Raw genomic sequence first — 13,893 nt, forward strand, 5'->3', positions numbered from 1 at the left:
ATATTTTGTATCGTTAATGTACTAATAGTAAACATAAAATAATTAGAAATATATTCATTGTTAGTGCTATTTTTGAATAATTTTAGTAATACTCTGGTATATATTTAAATGTATATATATTTAAATACTCTTAATAATTTGTACTGTACCTCTGCAGGAAGGATTACAAGAGGTGTCTGGGGTATTATTGGTAAACAACTCCTCAGATGATGTCAGAGGCTTAGTGATGAAGAGGTTTATCACGTTCCATGGTGTCTGCGTGTTAGTCATTTACTCCACACACCTGTCAATGCTTAAGAGAGCTGTGGACCTAAGAGAGAATACCTAACAAAAGTAAGTATTGATACAATTGCAATGAAGGTCTGGTTCTATAACTCAAAACTCAGAACTCTTATGTGATTCTTCTGATGCAGGTTATTTGTTGGTGCGTTTTGGTGAAAATGAACACTCTGGAGGATGTCCCTTTTCAGACCCTACTGGGTCCACTGGAGGAGGAAGTGCAGCTCGTGACAGCTCCGGACATCACTATACCAAGCTGCCATCGGATACTGCGAGACACTGAGGTCACACATCCAAGTGAACATTCACATTTTTTCCAAGTTGAATGCCTTTCTGGGATCAATTCACTTGTTTCACTCAGTGGCTTTTAGATCTTACAGGTTCTTTCTTATGCAGTTTCTGTTCAAGACCCAATTATAATTTCTTCTCTTAGTTACTTGTCCGTTAAATTGTTGGGAAAATGCAGCACTTTGGTCAAATAGACCAAGTTTGATTCAAATGTATTTTTAAAAACACTCATCCTAATACAATTCCTGTTGGAATGCAACTATTATGCACAACTACATCAGGTTTGTCACAGCACAGAAAGAAAAAATATGTATATCACTGTATATTTAACATCCAAGTTGGTTATTTTGACATTGTAATGAAGGATTATCAAGATGCATTTTTAAGGACATGTTTAATGTTTAATTTATTCTTACCGGAATGTTTAAAAGTATTTTGCATCTGAACAGGTTATATGAATCTGTGTGTCAGGTCACTGCTTTTGTCTTCCTTTTGTGATAAACTCTTGCGTTTAATTATTGATATTATCCGCATAGGCGTTTTTGATGTGAGACATTATGTTGCCGTGTGACAGTAGGAAAAGCACAGGTGTGTATAATAAAATGAATAATGGCTGAATTCCTTTTGGCTGCTTCAGTTTCAGGGTCCTGATATGGTGCATGCTGGCTCACAGTCATGGCTTACTGGGACACTTGAATATAACGGAGCCATTGTTAATGTTAGTAACACATGTGCTTTCCCTACAAGTCAAAGTGTCTGCTGTGTGAAAGGTCTGTTGCTGAAAATCTTTTTGTTTGTTTTACTGCAGTATGGATTCAACCTGGAGAAATGGATTTTATCTTGGCAGCAGCCAGCCCGTCAGGCCCCATCCTGCCCCCCCTACTGGCTGATGTTCAGCAGCCCTCAGGAGAGTCGCAGGACCAATCGCAGGAACAGCGACACGTGGACCCCGAGCCCTCGGCCCCGCAGTCACAGCCTGAACTCTGTAGACACTCGCTGGCTGCACCATCGCACTGCCAAGTTCCTCATATCTGACTCTGAGGATGAAGATGGTTACTTTGATGATAATGAAGGCTCCTCCACTGAAGATGCACGTCACCCCATCAAGAGCAGAGAGCGGCCCCGGAGCGCTGCACCCAAAGACCCACTCTCCAGAGTCAAAGACATGCACCTTGGTCCTTCGACTCACCACTGTAAGCCTGACTCACCCCGGAGCCTCAGAGCCCACAGAGGCACTTTATCTTCTCCCCAAGACTGCAGACGAGCACTGGAGCAGCACAGGTCACAGCAGGCCAGCCCTATCCCTCAAGGGCAGAATAAAAGCAAAAAGAGGCAGCGTTCACTGGGCCCTGTGGGCAGAAAGTACTCCCAAAACACACCACCTGCTCGTCCCTCTCCATGCAGGATGCAGCAGCAACGACCCTCCTCGGCAGGGCCTGTTTTAAAAAACCGTAGACAGGTTATTTCTTTTCTGTCAGTGTCTCCGAGAACAATATTTATCCTACTTTAATCTCTTTCCTACTTACTTATTTTTCATAACCCACTATTTTTGTTCTTCCTTTGTCATCAGGCCCTGAGGACTGGTGGCTCTCCTGGGGTTTTCTTCGATTCAGCAGCAGAGTTGTTGTCAGCACTCAGCCAGGAAGAGAGGGAGCTACTTGAAACCATCACAGAGAGGGGATACCCTTTACGCACAGCTATTCTGGCTCTGCAGAAGACATGTTATCACAACCCAGAGAAGGTAGGTACCACTTTGGGTTGGTGGAAGTTTTTAATCAATGCATCTTTAATGATTTATAAACCCTGCTAATGCTTAACTAAAACACTTTTGAGTTGCCTTCAGTAACTACAGGTTTGACATCCAATTGTAAAACTCATACATTACAATAAGCTGTCAAACCTGCATGAACCATTTTTGTAATTAATAAATGCCTTAGGTCAAATAATGGGAGGAGTCCTTCCTGATCACTGGCTAAAAAGACAAGCAAGTTGGCAGAGGAAATACACAAACAAAATGGATCCTTACTTACACTTATATTTAAGACATGAATTGCAATTTAAAAACTTATTAGTGATCTAAATATTTAAGCATAATTATTTAAAACCCATATAAATATATACTTAAGTGGTATGAAGACATTACTTTGTTTACCTAGAAATCTAACTTGTGTTTTATCAAGACACAGCATGTCATTCTCAAAATTATTTGTCCCATTATCAACAGATCCTAAAATACCTGGTGGCCAGTGACCATCTGTGTGAGCTGGGTTACGATGAAGCACAGGTGGAGGAGGCCTTGGAGATGTTTCAGAACTGTGAGAGCAAGGTGATTCCCGCTTGTCACTGTTTACTTACCAAAAAGAATATAAGAAGCAACACCACAGCCATGTCTTAACTTATGTGTATTATTACTTACTTTAAATTCTATTTCAGGCTGCTGAGTTCCTGCGCCTTCTGACTCAGTTTAATGAGATGGGCTTCCAGCAAAGTGCAATCAAAGAAGTGCTGCTAGTTCATGAAAATAACCGTGAGAGGGCTCTTGAAGAACTCATGACACGCATGGCTTAAAACAGAACATCCTCCCATTTCTAGTCTGCATGAAGAAAGGATTATTTTCACACCTACAGTATGTGAAATGTACTCAAGATACAGTATGTGGTCAAAATGGAACAGATACTGCCTTGGACTCAGTTGACAAAAGCTTTGCAACACAACCATAAGGGCTAAAAAGAAAACATTCAGGTATGATTAAAAAAATTACACAAGATAAACAGGTTATCGTAGGACTTAGTAAGGATGAACGCTTTTTTAAAAAGATTTATTTACAGCTTGATTTTAAAAAAGCACTCAAAATATTTAGTTTCTGAAGAGCAAATGTAGCTGTCATTCCAGCTGGAGGAAGAAAATCATGGTGCATTGGCTAACTGCTACAGTACAAAAACAACGTAGTGCTCTAGATATGGTTAATAATGTTTCACTTAAAAGGCTGTACCCCCAAAAGAAAAATGTCAAATAAAGCCACGACAGCCTTGCTACAAATACCAGAAAATACATACAGCAGAGAAAACTGCTCCAGCAGTAACCATGAAATAAAGTCTTACGGAAACAGGATCGATGGAGACTCGAAATGTTCACACAGATTAAAATATTTACATTTTTTGTAAGAGGTTTACATTAAAAGTTCCCTCTTGTCCACTATACGAGAACTACATCAAACTACCGCTGAGGTGGAAGACATCTGCGCCGGAGCAGCTGCTTTGGCGCATCACTGCTGACTGACAGTGGAGTTCAGCAGTCCTGACTTCACATTCGATTTAGAAGCCTTCGAGAGGTCCCTCTGTAAAGAAAAGTCCAAATTAACTGTCAGCATCTTTCACATTTTGACACCTGAAGTATGAACAATGTAAAATGATTGAATATACAAGTTAATGTGTGTGTGTGTGTGTGTGTATTCACATGGTGTTAGCATGTGACATGGCAATATAAAATGGTAATGTACGTATTCATTTTGGAAATTTATTTGTCATGAAATGTGGTGAAAAGTTCAACTTTTAATTTCAGTCATTGAGTCTTTGGTTTGTCAGGATTTTTTTTGAAGGATTTACAGGAGGATTAGAACTTTCCCCACCATTTTCTCATGAGCTACTGCACTAACTCCAATAAAAAGAATCTGGTATGTGTATTTGTTGTCTACCACTGTGAATTTTGATGCACATTATCAGTTTCTAAAAATGCATTTAATTATTAAAATAAATTCAGTTCATTATGCAGTCTTGGCAGAGGTATGCACAGTTGCTGTTTGATAATTACCTAAATTGTTACAGTACAGCCAACAACACCAAATGATGTCTTTTTAATCAAGTTATCATGCTAGCAACCTTTTGTCATTTCTTCCGCCTTGTTTCAAAACTCTTAAATTACACAATCAGGGAATTTTGTCAGCAAAGTACAAAAATATAGTATAAGTAGCAACAAAGAAGAAATTTTCAAAAAGGAAAAATCTTCCTTCAGATTTACATTTAAATGTAATTTCTCGGATTTACAAGTCCAGGTCAAACAGGTATTAACTGAAATACTGTTTTAGCTCAACAGTGATGCCAAATGGCGGTTACATGGCAAGCCATAAATTTACTGGGTTAACTACATCACCCTACAGACTTAAATAGAATATTGCTCTTAGTGGTACTTCACGGTACTGATATAATCCAGGAAATGTAGTATTTTCCTGTACTTAATTGGACTTTTTGGAGTTAGGGACTAAACACGTAAAAGCACATTTACCGCAAATTCCGAATAGGAGCCGGCAATAGAGTTAAAGGTGAAGGTGTGATCTTGAGTATCCTGAGACCTTAGTGTGCCACTTGGAGTATTTCTATTAAGATGGGAGATGTTTTCCTTGTTTCGGTCTAGTGCACGGGGAGTCTTTCCATGTCCAGGGGTTCGCAGGCCAAGACCCTACAACAAGACCAACTAGAATGATGATGTGATTTTTTGCCACCTTTTTCATTTTACTTCATTTCAGATTATAGGCCCATAATGAGTAGGGAAAAAAAGAAAAGGAAAACACTTGCACATTACAATAAAAAATGAAAAACCTCTATAGTGCAAAGCTGCCACGTCAAACTACCACAAGAGCAGCTTTTGGTAGAATTTTTCAATGCCTCAGTTAGGTTGTTAAGTATCATTTACAATCGGGTTCTCTTATCACTGCATGACACGCAGATATACTTATGCTGACAAACTATCACTATTTAATCATCAAGGTGACAGTACAGTCACCCTGCACTGAGAGTCAAATACAGAGCTTACCAACCTATCTTTCAAGCTCCGACAGGCCGTCAAAACACAATGTGAATTTTGTCAGTGAAATGAGTCAAAAGGAAGACAGTGAGCATACCTTGCTGGCAGACAGAGGTGGTTTCTGGATGGAGGACTGGCACATGGTTCCACCGAGGCCTGAACTAAGGAAGCTGGTAGGAGTGGAGATGGTCGAGGTGCCATTGAGCTAAGTGGACAGAGGAAAAAGGTGGGTCAACTTTTGACTTTATTCACTCAGTATCATTGCACATGCAATAATTACATCTAATAAAAACTGCAGCACCATCTTACCTTTCTTACTTTTCCAGGTGTGGGAGTCCCTGCTATCCGCCTTTTAGATGGTGTTCTCATTGCAGTTCCATATAACATGTCCTCCTGCGTCTGTTTAGTTTTCTTCAGTTGCTTTTTTAAAACAAAGATTATGTAGTCACATTGACAACACTTTTGTGACAGGGAAATTTAAGACAGTGTAGTTTTAAATTAAATAAACATACCCTTTCCAGTTTCTCCTTCTCCTTTTCAGTGTGGTGGTGATCCCACTGCTGCTGCACATACTCAAGAAATTTCTGTCCATTGACCAGGAATTCCTTGCCATGCTCCTGCTCCCAAACATCAATTTGGGCCTTCAGAGTCTTTTCCAGCTGGAACAAACAGGAAACACTAATTTTACCTTGTTGCCATGTTGTCAGATTTAGCATTGACAGTGGACAGTCTACATTACATTAAAATCCAATTTCTAAAATGCCCTTCCTGTGTCAATATCTAGTGCACAACAAATCGATTGTACAGCAACTATAGATGGAGATAATTAATGTTTAATATCTGTTTGCCAAAACTGGTAATGCACCAACTACCTCTCAGCTGTTTCCACTTTCCTCACATACGGTTTGCTTGAGCTCATTTGTTTTATTGCTAATTAATCTAATATGACAAGTTTTTTTCTTTTAAATACCCACTAACAGCTTCTCTTACAAGCAGAAGACTGCTTAAATAGCATTTCTGGGTTGGTATCTACTGAACTTTAAACATTTCCTCACCTTAGGCAAACTTTTCTGCAGGTCAGTTCTCTGCTTCTCTTCTTTCAGAAGGTTCCCACCTCTGTTGTTGAACCTTGAAGGGTCATTAGCCTTTTTCTGAGATGGACAAGTACATACATCCACACTCATTAATCACACCAAGAGAAGTTTGTTTTAAATGCTTCCCCACAAAATTCATGAGGATAGTACTTACGTCAAGTTCCAAGTACAAGGTCCAGTTCGCCTGCCATTTTGTGATTCCCTCAAAGAGTTCTCTGTGGTCCTCGTAATACTTCTTCAGGGTCCTGACCTCAGCCTCGTGTAGGTTGAGAAGCTCTTCAGTGAAATCATCTGTGGAAAGAAAACAAGCACTGAGACCCACACTCCCCCTGTGATGATCAACTGCATATATTCAGTGTAAGGGCTTTGTCATTATGAACAGATATTCACCATCATGATGGGGCTGAAAAGCTTGTTGCTGTTCTTGGCTGTAGAAGCATCTCTCCCAGAAAAGTGCAATCTCAGCTCTGATGGCCTCAATGACACTTTTCATGCTCTGCATTTTCAGCACCTCTAGATGCTGCACCTCAGCCTGGAGCTGGACAGACAGAATGCACATTATTAAAAAAAGTTGGAGGTGGAGGTGTTTGGTGAAACCACACACTACTGCACTGTCTGAAATCACTTATTATTCATGTAAATGATCACAAGGTAGATTTCTTACTGCCTCAATGTTTCTCTTCTTTGACATGACCATATGCTCAGAGAGGGCTTCCCTCTGCTCTTGAGGAATCTGAAGTCTTTCCCACAGCTCCTGGATCTTAGTGCGGAGAGCTGAACAACGGAGCTCATTCTCAGCCTTGCATTCTTGTAACTGGAAGAAGGCATACAAATCATACATCCATTACAATACGATATACCTGATATTGTAGACTTAATTAATAGTATCAGGTTAACAAACATCTAGATCCAAATATACAATCACCTGACTGAGGAGTAGTTTAAGAGCAGCAATGTTGTCATTTGACAGACAAAATCCCTCCTCATCCTCACACATCACATCCATCTCAAAACTGGTTTCTGGGTGCCGCTCCAAATCATTCATACATACGACGATCTCCTTTTTGATGCTCACAAATTCATCATGACGACACTCCTGAAAAGGCAAGACAGGTTACAACCCTAATAAGAAAAAGCAAGTAATAAAGAAAATTAGAAAGTTGGTAACACCTTCTCTTTGGTCAGATTATCCAGGTAGGCACGATATGCCTCTAGTTGTTGCAGTGGTGGGACGGAGTCCTGGTCAATGCAAAATGGGGTAGTGCACATAATATCACACAGCTCACGGTCTTTGCTAATGAGGCCCTTGAGCTCTTCCATTCTTTGCTTCTTGTGCTCCTTCATCATCTCTAGACGTGTGCGGCTATTCTTCTCCATCTGCAACATGGTGCAGCCATCCTCCTCCTTCACAGATATCCAGAACGTTAGTCCAAACATGTTAGCAATTTTCCCAGACAGTTTTAAGAAAACAACCACATATTTCTAAACGAGATTGTACCTCAAAAGGGGGCAGCTGAAGTTCACTGCACAAATTATTAAGCTCCTTAAGATAGGACTGTATGCCTTTCACTAATCTCTTCTTGAGTTCCTCTTCTTCAGCAATCATTAGGTCCAGCAAACCCTGCAGGGTAAGGGGAACCAGAAAATGTGTCAGTTTGTAAGCTCTGTAAGGTCAACAACCAGACTTACCAGATATCAATTTAAATTAATGTGGGACTCACTTTTATGTGCTTGTGAACATCATTGGTTCTCTGTAGGCGCTGCTCCTCTGGAATCCCGATTTCTTCCCAAATATCCTGCAACCTGACCAGTGCTCTGTTGAGGTAGGCAACAGACTCTGCTGCGTGGACTTCACTGGAGGAAAAGCAATGGTTTGAGTGGGTCACTATTAACGTTAGCGAGTAGTTTAAAAATCAGGTAGCAGACTCTGTAGTAGCAGAGCGCAAACTTTAGATGCCATATTACTCTCAGCCACTGAGCAAGCTAACGTTAGCTAGCTTCCCGACGGTGTATTGTAGCATTAGTTGTACCGTTAAATAATACCAGCTCATGAGTAGCATGAGATTAATAGAAAACATAATTAACATTCAAAATTACTCATTGCAGCATACATGGACGCTACTCCGTGCTAACGTGACACAAACTGTGTGCGTCTGCTAAAAGCAAAGCTAGTTAGCTCTATCTAAAATCAACAGGCTAATCAGGAAGTAAGTTTGCTAACTGAATATACCATTGTTATCGTAAATAATTGAGGCTCCAATTAATAAAAAAAAAAAAATGAAGTTACTAACCTCACTCTCATGTTGCCACCGAAGACAGCTAAAATGTATTCAAAACGATCTTCCTTAACGCAAAAGCGGCCTTTCAAGATAAAAACTAATTGACATCAGTGTAGCTACGGTCGTCTGGTAACTAGTTCGTTTGTCGACTCGACGGCGTTTGAAATTTGTTCCGAAACAACATCTGGGCCTTGATTGGCTGTTTAAAGTGACGTCAGCGGAAGCTGTTCTGTGGGCAGTTAGGAAAATTCCAGGTTACAAATCCTAAAGAAGAAATAAGTCATATTTTTCTGCTGATATGTTGTAGAGGTATTCTACTAAAGTTAAATGAGCTATCACAGATGTATATTGCGATGTAATTTGTTCACCCTTTATTTTGTATAGCGATTCCATTTAATAAATTGTTAAGTTCATATAGCGTTAAATCATAATGAAGTAACTCTTTATAATATTAAGCTAATGAAGTTGTTACACAAATTATTTTTCAACAAACACCATAGACATTAGTGGGAATATGACCTGACAATTTGAGCTGCTCTATCAGGATGAGCTAACAGGGGGTAAACCTTTCTGTCAGGAAGGAAACATCAATCAAAACGGAACAACTGTGTTTCAAAATAAGGTAGGTTGTTCTTTAAATAAACATTTGTTCATATATCAGAACAGACAATCAGCCAGACAGACTCAGCCATTGTTTGCTCTGTAGTTGTTCTGTGTTTGCATCAGCTGTAGTCAGTGATTATGTATTGTATGATTTCTCTTCTCCCTCTGTGTAAATGGTATAGGTCTACTTAAGTTTTGCCCTTGTGTGTATCAGTGGTCTGTCCTCTTTCCAGGCCTGCATGGAAACCCAGCAGAGTTAATGGTCAAGGCCCTGCCAGTTGCCAGACACCGTATCTTTACAATCTACTTGCAACTGCATTTAAAGTTTCTTAGCAAAAATTGTATTTCAATTCTACTTCATAGTTCTGCTTTTTGTAGCTCCTGGCTGTATGTTGAAATCCCTTAACATGCATCTTTGCTACCTTGTCTTTCTTGCTGTAATTCTCTCTGCCTTGTAATTACTATTAATTACTACAGCTGTCTACTCTGTACATGTGACATTAGAGCAAATCTGTCTGTCCTGGAAGAGGGATCCCTCCTATGTTGCTCTCCTTCTCTCCAAAGCTTTAAAGACAATGAGATATTAATTTGTAGCCATGTTGCCCAGCTCTGCCACTCACATTTCACTGTTCTGAATTAGAAATAGAAATACTCTGAAGTATGCACACATACACTATGGGCCAGGATGTGTTTTGTGCTTGTTTAAAGGTGAATTCAGTTCACTTGAGTAATTTGACAAAAATAATTAAACATAATATGTATTTACACAAATTCATGACAAAAAGGTAATGTAAAAGAATTCAATTTATTTTTTAGCTGTCCCTGATCTTTAACCTCCCTTTAATAATCCTTGTACACAGACATAAACACACAAACTTAATTTGAGTCTGAAATGAAGCAGTTTATATGGAAGCAAATGCTGTAGAGGATGTACACTGGCAACACAAATAAATAGGTAAGAAAACTTGGTAGGAAAACAAGTGAACAGGCAAAACACAATCTCTTGGCTAGTTTGGTGATTTCAGCATAATGAAAGACAACCGTTGTTCCCTCAGTGTCCTCAGCGAGGACACTGATGTAAGTAGACGTTCCTCAGCACTAACTCACTGAACTGGTAGGTTAGCTTCTTCTTTACTTTTATAATCTCTCCAGTTTTACCATAGTTCCTCAGAGCTCGAGCCATTTTTTGGTATGTCATTTTTTTGCGGTTTCCTTTCTGAATACCCCAGTGGCTGGCCAGAACTTCTTTGTGTTTTGTGGAGAACTGGAAGATGCCCTTGTCCTGGTCCACCCACCAGATACTGTCACTCATGTCTCCGTTTCTTAGCAGGTCCAGGAGGAACTGGTACAAGCGTATTTTCTTCTTGTTGTCTGGATTGGAAAATATGAGACTTGTTCAAGCAGTTTTGTCTAGCAGTTATCAGTTTTTCCAAGCTTTAATATGACTTTTAGTACATTAGGATTTGATGCCAGTAGAAAATTTGCATTGGAAGTACTCACTAGTGTCTTTCCTGAAAGAGGAGTGGTTGTGGTCTTCCAATTCATCCTCCCCATCTGATACCTCGAGCGGGGGACTGAGTCCTCTTTGTTCCTCTTCTGAGTAGTAATGGCCAGGCGAGGCAGAGGGTTGGTACTGGTAGCACAGAGTTGGGGTGTAATATGGGATCTTTGGGAGAAATATAAAGCATGTCATAGTTGCAGTTTGTTTTGCAATTATTCACTGTCACTGACATTTTCGTTTAAACACTGTCATTGCACTGAAAGAGGAAGTAACTCTGCCAAAATAGAATTCAATTCTCAGCAAGACCACATGGTGTAGATGACATGTCAGTGAAAATACCCCCGACTGTCCACGTAATGTAGGCTACTTTATTCGTAGGGATTAACTTTTTTTTTTAGATTTCAAATGATCTAAATCCATGATCTTTTCTTAAAATGTATTATGTTGTTATTATGGTGGCAGCAATAGATGTAGTCCAAAGAACCCTTTCTGTTTGTTAGTATTTAATTCTGGAGCGTGTATATGCACACGTGTATCTATATTAGAGCTGAAATGATTAGTTGATTAATGGATCAATGTTGTTCATCGATTGCTTGTTATTTTTTAAGAAAAAAAACATGCAAAATTCCATGTTTCCAGCTTCTTAATTGTGAATGTTTGCTGATTTTCTTTGTCTTCTATGATAGTAAACTGAATATCTTTGGGTTTTAGACTGCTGGTTAGATAAATCGAGCAGTTTGAATGAGACAACTTGGGCTCTGGAAAATTGTGATGGGCATTTTTCACAATTTTCTGACATTTTATGGACTAAATGAATCAATAATGATTAGTGAATAATCAGTAGTGGCAGCCCTAGTTAACATTTTAATTTGCCATCATTTTCACTTAAAAGGGGGAAAGGGCTGTGTTAAATGAGTACCAAATTTAAGCAAAAATAAGTAGAAAAATGAACAAAACCCAAGTTTTTCTTTGAGTGTCCTTTTTATGCTTTAGCTCCTGTTCTAATACTTATACAGACTTGACTGCAGCAGGCAGATGTCTCTTCACTCAGGGGAAATATAGCGAGTAATTTGACTTATGTGAATCATATAATGTAATAATACTTGACATTATGCTTTTTCATCAGTGCAAAACATTACTGCTGCATGCTAATAATAAGATCACTTTCAAAACCTCATATTTAATTTAGGAAGCTTTTTCCTGCTCTAGGGTAGTGGTTTTGTTTGGGTATGTGTATAATCACACTGTACATTTTTCACACAAGTACCATCATTCATTTCTAGACATGAACTTACTTGTGGTGACACAGAGAGAGGTCCGAGTGGTGGGTCCAGGTGAAGGGGCAGAGGCTCGCTGCTGTAGCGATAGGGTTGCATCAGTTGTTGGGGAGACACAGGCTGAAGCTCTGTGAGGGGATTCGCTGGAGAATTCTCAAAGTCTGTTGGCTGGACGCGCTCTGAGTGGAAGGTCCATCTATGGTCTGAAAAGTGACAGAAGGTATTAGGCTCTCATTTGTGTAGTGATTGATGCTCTTTTCAATGGTTAAATCGTGTCTTCTCACCTTCATAAATCTCCCCCACATTAGTGAGGTAGGGGTACAGCTCTGCAGGTGGTCGATAATCCTCTGGTTCATTCGGAGTGATTGCCTCTGAGGCCTTTGGAGGGGGAAAATTGCATTTAGTCATAGACAAAGTTAAAGTTTGTCCTGCCAAAATGAAGTTAAATATGATTATTACTTGTTACACTAGAATGACTTTTATTTATTAATTTTACTCTATTCATATTGCTAGTAATAAAACATAAAGATAGGAGCATGAATAGAAGTAACAGACCAGGTCACTAGCGGCAATACACAACTTCTTACATACATGTATGTCAAGGGTTACTTTCCTGCTTTTCACAGAGAAAACAAATACACGTCCATATTAAATACAAACAAAACTCCAAAAGTAAGTCTTCCACTTCTTCACAAGATATACATATTAATCATTAAATGCAATTCCAAGTCCAATCTTGATCACTAAAATAATTTGGTTACTAGGAAAACATTTTTCTTTTTTATGAAACAGCTATAGAAACACACAGAATAAACGGCAGAACAAACAGTAAAATATCTTCTCAGTGTCACAAACAATGATCAAAGACATGAAACAATAAAGCAGTGGCACTTACAGATGATATGACATAGCCGTTCATCATGTAAACAAGGCAGCATGAGAATCTTGATTCTTGAAGCTTGTGATGAACGTTAAGTTTTTCTTATTGCTTCACAGAGAAACATGCAATGTTGCTGAGCTCTGACTTCACCAGACAAATGGGAACTGAAAGTGAGAATTATGCCTGGACCCTATACAGTCTACGTTCTTATCATCCAATTGTCAAATTCAAATGATCAGCTAGTTCCTGATGGCCGAGTATTATGTACCATATGAGCCAATCATAGTTACATGCCTTTCCTGCATATTTAAGAGGTATAATTGTACATTAAGTCATAATTATTCCTCTTTTTTGAGAGTCGATTATAAGCAATACAAGCTAAAATTATTCCAAATATTTTTATTATGGTCCAGAGAACAAGTAATAGCAGCAGGTACTGTGCTGTTTAAGTCATTTTTTTCCCTAAACCTTATGAAAAATTGGTTTTTGTATTAGTATCCACTTTGTGTGAATTAGAGGCATCTAAAGAAGTCATACTGAGTGACACAAAGTCAATAGAGATGATTTGTTATCACATATATTAAATGGCGTGCCCTGGTATGCTTCAACGTCTCCCCTCGTCAGTTCAAGTATTGCAGTGATGTGACCTTAGAGCACCATTTACTCTTATTCTGCGCTCATTCCCAACACAAGATAAAACCTAAATAAAATGACATTGTTATTTAACACTCAGGAATCAAGAAAACATGATTTACTTGTCTTTTTACTATGAATCACAACAAATCCCCAGTAACATTTATTTATGTAGGAGTTACTGCATATAAGAGCCGAAACTAAAAATGAAGTTGGGAATCGGGCTTGTTCCTCTTTTAATTTGGCATTATGGTTTCAA

At 39.0% G+C, this 13,893-nt stretch overlaps 3 protein-coding genes and 1 long non-coding RNA gene across 8 annotated transcripts; 2 read left to right on the top strand and 2 right to left on the bottom strand.

Annotated features, from left to right (window-relative positions):
• Positions 1 to 70: 70 nt before the first annotated feature.
• On the top strand, positions 71 to 3,579 carry LOC122875405 (ubiquitin-associated protein 1-like). 3 transcript variants are annotated; one of them, XM_044194469.1, is made up of 6 exons: positions 71 to 333; positions 414 to 563; positions 1,376 to 2,026; positions 2,138 to 2,308; positions 2,792 to 2,893; positions 3,001 to 3,579. In XM_044194469.1, exons 2-6 carry the CDS (start codon positions 441 to 443, stop codon positions 3,133 to 3,135), a joined length of 1,182 nt encoding a protein of 393 aa, XP_044050404.1. In that variant the 5' UTR covers positions 71 to 333; positions 414 to 440; the 3' UTR covers positions 3,136 to 3,579. The 3 variants fall into 3 exon arrangements, with proteins under 3 accessions (XP_044050404.1, XP_044050403.1, XP_044050405.1); XM_044194468.1 differs by lacking the exon at positions 71 to 333 and having other exon boundaries at positions 353 to 563; XM_044194470.1 differs by lacking the exon at positions 71 to 333 and having other exon boundaries at positions 461 to 576.
• On the bottom strand, positions 3,359 to 8,914 carry LOC122875394 (protein regulator of cytokinesis 1-like). Of its 3 annotated transcripts, none has more exons than XM_044194432.1 (14): positions 8,753 to 8,914; positions 8,183 to 8,315; positions 7,960 to 8,082; positions 7,632 to 7,865; positions 7,387 to 7,557; positions 7,126 to 7,275; positions 6,852 to 6,999; positions 6,616 to 6,752; positions 6,423 to 6,518; positions 5,880 to 6,026; positions 5,677 to 5,787; positions 5,465 to 5,572; positions 4,849 to 5,022; positions 3,359 to 3,904 (listed from the first exon to the last, which is right to left on the bottom strand). In XM_044194432.1, exons 1-14 carry the CDS (start codon positions 8,761 to 8,763, stop codon positions 3,833 to 3,835), a joined length of 1,815 nt encoding a protein of 604 aa, XP_044050367.1. In that variant the 5' UTR covers positions 8,764 to 8,914; the 3' UTR covers positions 3,359 to 3,832. The 3 variants fall into 3 exon arrangements, with proteins under 3 accessions (XP_044050367.1, XP_044050370.1, XP_044050369.1); XM_044194434.1 differs by having other exon boundaries at positions 3,730 to 3,904; positions 4,916 to 5,022; XM_044194435.1 differs by lacking the exon at positions 4,849 to 5,022.
• Positions 8,915 to 9,080: 166 nt separating this feature from the next.
• On the top strand, positions 9,081 to 10,434 carry LOC122875418. The gene is made up of 2 exons (XR_006377817.1): positions 9,081 to 9,362; positions 9,577 to 10,434. It is a non-coding gene; the product is annotated as an uncharacterized LOC122875418 (long non-coding RNA).
• spi1a (Spi-1 proto-oncogene a) lies at positions 10,130 to 13,240 on the bottom strand. The gene is made up of 5 exons (XM_044194479.1): positions 13,017 to 13,240; positions 12,406 to 12,499; positions 12,140 to 12,324; positions 10,844 to 11,009; positions 10,130 to 10,714 (listed from the first exon to the last, which is right to left on the bottom strand). Exons 1-5 carry the CDS (start codon positions 13,041 to 13,043, stop codon positions 10,404 to 10,406), a joined length of 783 nt encoding a protein of 260 aa, XP_044050414.1. The 5' UTR covers positions 13,044 to 13,240; the 3' UTR covers positions 10,130 to 10,403.
• Between the last annotated feature and the right edge of the window lie 653 nt (positions 13,241 to 13,893).

The sequence above is a fragment of the Siniperca chuatsi genome, linkage group LG4 (genome assembly GCF_020085105.1).
Source record: "Siniperca chuatsi isolate FFG_IHB_CAS linkage group LG4, ASM2008510v1, whole genome shotgun sequence".
NCBI classification, from domain to species: Eukaryota; Metazoa; Chordata; class Actinopteri; order Centrarchiformes; family Sinipercidae; genus Siniperca; species Siniperca chuatsi.